This window comes from Aptenodytes forsteri, unplaced genomic scaffold, assembly GCF_000699145.1.
Source record: "Aptenodytes forsteri isolate BGI_AS27 unplaced genomic scaffold, ASM69914v1 Scaffold93, whole genome shotgun sequence".
NCBI lineage: Eukaryota > Metazoa > Chordata > Aves > Sphenisciformes > Spheniscidae > Aptenodytes > Aptenodytes forsteri.
The window spans coordinates 8454823-8463169 of NW_008794665.1; the positions used below are offsets into that span (position 1 = coordinate 8454823).

Here is an 8347-nt window from a genome sequence, read left to right on the forward strand (position 1 = left end):
TTTAGTATAACTTCAGGTTTTAAAAAAAAAAAAAAAAAAAAAATTCTTGTTTGTATTTTATTATTTTTTTCTTCTCTTTTACAGTGCTCTCAGTTTGATTGTATACTGAAATTAAGTGTTTAAAAAAAAAAAGCAGCCCTTGTTTGGGGGAGTGTTCATAACTTTGGGGCTTTAAAATACAATTCTTCTGAATAAAGTCTTGCAAGTTTGAGAAGCTTTTATTGTAGTAGTCTTACAGGTGGCTTTGTATCTAAGTGGAAAACGACCTGTTTCCTAATTTCAGCATAATAAAATGTTGCTTGTTAAATCAGTTCTAAAAGATGATGTATTTTTCCAGTAGCGATGGAGGACTTCGGTGCTAACAACTTAATATATTGAAATGTAGCGCTGAGAGGATAATTGTATCAAATCCCCATGGTTCTCCAGGAGATTTTTGTCTAGTGTTGTCTACAACTGGTTTGTAAGTTTACCATTGGTATCTCTACTAGCATTTTGGGACCATAATTTTCATTATGGCGTTATTTAGCCTTGTTTTCCATCCCTCCTCGGACTTCGGATCTTTTGGATAGTTTCATTAAATATGATAAAGAGGATAGAGGTCTGAAAGATATGAAATCCCTGAATTTTTTGCAAAAATGGGAAGCTGGGTGAATGAAGGAGCTAGACATTAATTCCATGACTGAGCTGTTGTGAGAGCTCAGCAGTGGCTTGATTTGCTGGCTTGTTTGTGGGCAGTTAACAAGGCACAGTAGTGCTGCCCCCTGTCCAACCCATAAGGAATATGTGAGGGAGCTGGGATGAGTCTTCTCTGGAGGTGGGTAAAGGGATGTTAAAAGTTACAGAAAACTAACAGGTGTTCTTGGCTAGAAAGGAAGTTGATGTTGTAGGGTACATAGACTACATTTAGGTAGGGTACGTGGCAGATGGCTAAATTATTCAGGTGAGAGAATGCATGGACATAAAAACCAAACAAACACGACACTAGCAAGCAAAGCTTTACTAATTCATATAGTGGTATAGCCATAGCACTGCTTTTTTTTTTTTTCAGTGGCTTTTCACCCCTCTGAAAAAGTGATAAGGCTTTTGGGGTTCACCTGTTAATGTTTGTGTAGTTATACATTTTAACATTATGAAGTATTAATTTGTCTGTAGAAGGAGAGGTTCACTGCTTTTATTACAGAGATGGTGTTTTAGCAGTACGCCTTCTGTGTGCAGCTAAGGTTTTCAGCTCCTCTCGTGGAGTTTTTTTGAGAGATTTGTCAGGTGTTTTGGGAGGAAGCTAGAGTACCTGAGACATCAGGACAGATTGTGCAATTAACCAGATTTCAAAATGACACTGAAGATGTACCTGGATTTCCAGTGTTGAAAATGGTCCAATTATCTAGTCATCATTAGTAGCTTCAGTTACTAATTGCAGTACAAAAAATTACTTTCTACTCACATTCTTTATAATCAAATGAACAAAAAACTCACTTCAGATAATGGGAATAATCTTTCATCTGTAATAGTAAAACTTGTTTTTAAAGGACCAGGGGTTTGAAATCAAAACTATAATTTTTCAAATGTCAGGTGTGTCTGTCTTAGTGAGGTCTTCATGGGATTTATACTCTTGTGTGCTCATGTATAGAAAAACTTACAGATGTTTCTACTTAAAAATGTGAATAAAGATGACTTGGGCATTCTATAATGTAGAGATACCAATTGTATTGGTAATTTAATCTGTATTTATGGTGTGTGTTTTTAAACCAGAGCTAGATACTGCAAGACATTGCAGTAGATGATTTGATATGCAACCTTTTATTTAGAAGTCAGGTGCTCCTAAACCAGTTTCTAAATTACACCTGCTTAGTTAGTTTATTCTGCATATTTTAGTACAGCAAATGCACGGACTCTTCAGAGAAAACATCTTTTCTTGCCATCTTAAGTGACATAACTGCTTAAAGCAATAAGCCTTGACAGACATAAGTTATTGGTGTTATTTTTGAGTTTGCTCCTTCAGACTTTAAAAAAGCAGGTCGAAAGGCTGCCAAAGTTCACATAGCTGTTAATGACTTGTTAACTCAAAATCGTTTTCCTTTAAAGGAGAATAAACTATAGAGCTGTATGAAGCAGCTCCCACTTTTTCGAGAAAATAGTGAATCAGAAGCATAGTTACATACTCTCCTCAAAACTCAGGATGTAACTTTTTTTTTAAGCTCCTTATGCTTTCTCCCAGAGGGCCTTTCTGTCATTTGACCCAGCAGTCCAAGTTACTGTTGTTCATTGTTTTAGCTCCTTTCTCTTCCACTCAACTTTCTGGGTTGTCAGTTATGAAAAGGCACTTTTAATTTTATCAGAAAGCAATTTTGGACAGTATGTTCCTTGCTTACACGATTCCGTTAACAAATTCATTATTAAAATTGCTTTGCAAGTTAATCATAGAATTGATGGGTGTTACTTGGAGAACAGTGACTTCAGAATTTCAAGATGAGAAGTAATACTTGCATTTTGTAACTGTTGTAAATACAAGGGGGGAAATCAACAATTCATTATCAGAGCTGCTGTTTAATTTGCTAGTGGCCCAGTGCTGTGCTTGTTTCTATTCACCGAGGGCTGGGAAGTAACACCATAGTCATTCAGCATGATGTAAGCAGTAGGGTGTGGTAATTTTAAGAAAGGAAGTTATCCAGGGAAATGCATTTGTGGTTCAGTAGAAAATAAAAATAGGGTTCAGGAAAAGAACTTGAGAAAGAATTTTCAGATTTACCATCGGTCAGTTGGCATTGAAAAAACCAGCTTGGGCATAGTTAACATTCAGTCTCTAGCAAGCAAGTAAGTGTTTGACCCTTGCTGGACCAGTATGTCATTAACCTCTAACGTTGCAGAGCCAGTTGCAGTGACAGCACAGGTCAGTTTCTTGGATATCAGCATCTCTTATACCTGATGTAAGTATCAGGCAGTAAACAGAAATGAAGTGCCTTGTCAGATACTCTAGTTTCATAAAAATGTTGGTTTTCATAAAAGTGTAATACAAAAGAACATAGAAAACAAAAATAACTGCTCTGCAGCACTTTATCTTGGTCACCATATTTAGGATTTGTAAAGAAGAGTACTTGCATTTTTATATATTGACATATTGGTTTGACTGCAGCTTTTCATTTTCCATATTCAGTCATTGTATTCAGACACTTAGAAACATCAGTTTGGTGCTTACTGTTGCTCACTATTTGTTTAAATATTAACCTCCTAAAAACTCCTAAAAATATTCAAAGTACAAATGTGAGGCATACAATCTTGGCATGGAAACCTCTTTGGATAATGGAAGCAATCCATTTTTCTGTTACTTCTGTGTGTGTTTGCAAACTACTTCAAATATTGTATTTTGCATGCATTATACTTGGTTTGTTCTCTTTCTGCTGATGGAAATTGACCTCAAAAATAGTGACAGAAAACAAGAAACCACCAATTGTTTGTTAGTTAGAGTAAGTACAGAGTCCATGGGCACTACTAGCAGATGCATCTTTAATATATGTGACGCTTTCTTTTCATTTCAGGTCCTGTGCAGAGTCGGATGCAGTTTCCCTCTGGCTATGGCTCGCATCCTCCAAACTATAGTGCGCCCTCAGGACACTATTCCCAAGTGCCCAATAAAGCTGCTGCTTCACATTTGGATAATCAGTATAGAGCCAGTTACTACCCTACTTACTATTCAGCACCAGCACAAAATGTTATGACGCCTTCTGTGGGTACCAATGTGTTGAATACACAGGAATCACAGCAGTTGTACAACAAAACTCCTCCCCATACAGTGGGGTCAGCTGAAGGACCTATTCAAGGAGCAATATCATCTGCATCCTACTTGCATACGAGTGCTCAGCAGTCATATTCAGCATTTGGTAATCACTACAGCACTTCTGTCAGCTCTTCAGTTGCATCTCAGGGATTTCCCCTTAATTCTGATCACTACACCATGCCCGTGGTTTCTAGTGCCATGTATCCTAGTGTTTCCTATCCTGTGGCTGCTGGCAGTGTGTATGGGCAGGCATTTACCTCTCAGAGCCTACCTGCTGTTGGACAGTTCAAAGAGACAAATACGTTTTCTAGCCATAGTACATCAGTACCTCTATCGCTTCAACAGCATGTTCCCGTGGGATATAATTCAACATTATCGACTATTTCATCTGCTCAGTCTGTTCAAGACAATCTCAGCAGGAATCTCACTGGATCGGTTGCTAAAGTAAACAACCAAATAAATACAGGTATGGTATTATTTGAAGGTTAGTGAACTTCCACATGTCTCTGGGAAACATCAGAAATCATGTGCTTTTGTTGGTTTGTACTTGTTCACTATGTGAAATTCTGTATTGTAGTTTGGAATTCTGTCCCTTTAATTATTGAAGCTTTTCTCATTTGGTTACCACGGTCCTCACAATAGCAGCTAATCGTATCACTGACATGTAAGAGATACAGAAAAAGACACTATTTGGAGGATGCTTTTAGTTCATTGGATTTTTCATGTAAGTGGCCTTGGAAGGGAATTTCTTCATGCAGTTTGGAAGGAATGTGTAATTTCTGAAATATGTCTATTAATCACAAAGGTACTGTTTTCTGGCTAGAGAATTTTTTTAAGTCATGATCTGTATTGATTCTTTAAATTTTACTTAAGTGAACATGCATGCAGTCTTCAGAAAGTTCAAAAAAAGTAGAAGCCTACATGGGTTTGGAGGCAATTGGGGTTTTTTTAATTAGTATTTTTGATAAGCATTTGAATGAGGGAGCAATTTTGGTGGTTTTAGGTGATTTTTGTAAGCAACAACTTGATGTTTTTAGTATGGATGTAGTTATAGAGAATGATGTTGCAAAGTGCCAGCTGAGGGCGAGTATACTCAGTCCTTGCTAGTTGCTGCAGCCTTTGCTTCATGGGAAAACTGAGTACAAGTTCATAGGGTAGGCAGTACATGGTAGGAAGAATGGAAGAGATTAGAGATGTGGGAGTGCCTCCACATCGAAACATATTGCTCTGAGAGAGCAATAGCATGTGCAGGAAAATTCTGGTTTTCTTTCTATATGGGTAATTTTCTGACTTCGTGCAGTTTTGTAACAGAAACTTCGTGCAGTTACAGACTTGTAAGCTGTGCGACGCTAATGGTTTTCTTTTTCTGATGAGACAGATATTAGAGAACTGTAGAATGTTTCCTTTTTTATGCCGGGTATTTCAGATTATGGTTTAACATTGGAATTGTTTTAGGAGTCCTTGTTGTGGAGGTTTTCTAAGACCAAGGACTTATGAAAGAACATGGTTTTGATGATGGTAAAGCTTTGCCTGGGAAAACCGGCTAAGCTTAAATCAAGCTCATCCAATCCATACCAAGGTTGAATTTAGTTTCAATGTTGCTTTTTTCCCCCCCAAGACTAGGATGTAGAGTGTCATCCTTCAGCTCAGTTTTAGTAGTTTGAATGTTAGTAGATTTGAATTCTGTCTCTGAGGTGCTCTGTGCGGTTTTCTTTAATATTTCAAAAACATGAAACAAAATACTGTTTAAAAAGCAAAATAGGGAGTTCCTTAAAAAGCTTCTGAAGTTAATGGCATTTCAAGGCTGAGCATAAAATGAATTCTTTTAAGGACTAAAGGTTTAAAACTCTGGCCAAAAAAATTGATTCTGAGCGCAGAATCTACAGCTGGTCTTGGCAGAATGCAGGTATCATTCCAGAATAGTAAGATTTGCAGTAGTCCTATGAAAACGACATATTGTTTGTTCAGGCTGTTAGTGTTTTATTTACAGAAGTTTTTAATTTAAATGCCTGTTAATTTTATTTCTTTTGAGGGGGTCTTGAAGCATATTATTTGTTCATAACAATATTTTTTATAAGGAACAGCTGTTTTAAAGGTGCAACAGTGGAGCTGACCAGACCATGAAAAGCAATATGAGCAATGGATAGTCTTATTTCTGAACCGTTCAGTGCTGCTCTTAAGGGAGTGATTGAGTTAATACATGGCCTCAAGAAAAAGTAGTAATACTACACTTGAATTTTGAAGAGTTAATGAGAGAACTGGCTGTGGTAGTGGTGTGTAATAGGTACACACTTTGCAGTTATGAAAATAAACACTGATCCACTGTTTCTGTTACACTTGAGTAATATTGCAGTACTTGGTTTGTTTGCTGGACTGTAGGCATAATTACTTAAACCACATTCAAACTCTTTCTAAGCTTGTAGAGCTGCTGAGATAAGCGTGCCCTGTGCTTCCTTGCACAGTGGACTGGATTGTGGAACTGATTTATCTGGAGAATAACTTTTTTCTCTTCCCTCTGAATCTTGGTTCAACCTCAGCATACAAATGATTCTGTATTTTACTGACTGGGAAAGCGCAAATAAAGGTAGCAATCAGTAGCTAGGCTGAAGGAAGAGCCGGGCTGTTTTATTACTAAATTCTAAAGACTTACACCGTTTTTGAAGTCAGGGGCTAAACAGACTGCCTCCAATAATACCTGACTCTTTTTTTTAGTCTAGAATTCAACATCATTGGCTGAAATACATTAAAAATTCAATTGCTACAACACCTGGCTAATAAAAGATGGCAAATAATTGTTTGGTCCTGGCATAATTGATTTACTTTTTGGGACACTGATATGCTTTCTAAATTTTCCAGTGCAGTCTTATTGTTCTCACATGGAGTCATTTTATAGATAGTGTTCTAATTGTTTGCAGCCTTTAAAAAAACGGGAGTTGGATCTTGAAAATTATTTGCCATTTCTTGTACGTCCTTGGAAAGTGTCCAAGTACAGCACACAAGGAATTTAAGGAAATGATGAATGATTCGTAAGAAGGAATTTTTCTGAATATTTCATCTTCCCTGCTGTTCTCCAGGAAGGAAATGATGATGGAAAACAGTTGCAGTCTGTTCTGTGCATAGCTTTTAGCAAAATTGCTTGAAAAAAATTTGATATACTGAAATTCTTAAGTGTGCTTTCTGTGACTGTTCCTATAAAGAAATTCTGATACACTATCCTACTATTAGAGTGCCAGTAAGACAGTTTGCTGTCATTGGTGCTGTGCTGTGAAAGAAGACCCCTCACAATCCTCAAATTATAAATAAGCAAATCTTAGAAAGACTGTCACTCAGGATACTACTGTCTTAATATATTTTTCAATAGCAGTTTTGTGCAATCAGTGAACAGAGAGCTCTCTGTGATGAAAATGAAACATTGTTTATACAGAAGAATGCCATGTTTTTAAAATATGCGTGTTTAAACAGGACTTACTCAGGAAACTTAGGCTGGCATAAGCTTTTCAGAAGATTGGTGATTTCTGAATTGTTTTCTACTTGAATCAGAGAAGTTCTAAGTGTTGGACTTAAAATTGGATTTTTAAATAAACCAATTTGTGTAGGGCCTTGGAAAGCCCCCAAAATGCTGACTCTATTAAGATCAAACCCCTGAGCTGCTGTATGTCACGTATGTCTATGAGGACATAGAACTGCAACAAAATCTTTTTTTAAAACTTTGGCAGCCACTGTCTGAAATCACTGCAGTATTTTCAGTGAAGCTTGCTGAAATTTCACTAGAAGAAAAGAAGAAATTTATTTTAAGAGGCATCTTTTGCTGGAAGTTGACCTGTTTTGATGAATAGCAGCCAGTGAGAATAATTTTCTTTGCTTTAGGAAGTATAAATAAAGAGAATATAAGTATTTAATTTGAGATTTTTCTGCTTGCTGGTTTAAACTAGCTTCATCTAGCAAAAATGCCCTCTGTATTTCAGCAGAACAGTGTTGATATATATCTGTCCAGAAACAGTGTTATGCTATGTAAATAACACACTCCGTATTATTTAGGCTTTTTGTCTTTCTAGGTCAGTAGCTTTCCTTAATGTTTTTCCAGCTTATTTCTGCTGAAATTGGTGCACTCGCATTTTTCTTGGTGCTTTCCAGTCAGTGTGGATGTCAACCAGGATGCCCAAATTTTGCTGGACTCCCCCCTGCCTCCCTGAGGAGAGGGAGATCGAGAATTCCTTCTGTGGGTATATGGTATGGGTTTCTTTGCTTCCTGGATCTTGTCTACTGTTCTGTAATCATAGGCAGTTTGCTTGAGCAGGAGACGCTTTAATTTCTTTATCTCATGCACATACTTCCCCTTATGTCAGATCAGGATCTAAAGTCCTTGCTGCCCCAGTTCCATAGGAATGTAGGCTGTAATCCTGTAAATCTGCTAATATAGGTGTGGTTGGAAAAAGGGGAAGGACTGCAGCCGAGATACAGAAAGTCAGGGAGATAGGATGCTGTTGAAAACCAAGCTGCAGGAAGGAGGTAAATCTCTCAGTAGAAATTGCATGTTATGGGGGGGGGGGGGGGGGGAAAACAAAAGGGGCAGTG

General features: G+C 37.4%; 1 protein-coding gene across 1 annotated transcript in view; it reads left to right on the plus strand.

Moving 5' to 3' along the window:
* Positions 1 to 342: 342 nt before the first annotated feature.
* Positions 343 to 8347, plus strand: part of SEC24B (SEC24 homolog B, COPII coat complex component) — a 47143-nt gene continuing 39138 nt past the window's right edge. The window contains exons 1-2 of the mRNA XM_009273579.2: positions 343 to 355; positions 3534 to 4238. Coding sequence (XP_009271854.2) covers positions 343 to 355; positions 3534 to 4238 — 718 coding nt within the window. The remainder of the gene's footprint in view (positions 356 to 3533; positions 4239 to 8347) is intronic.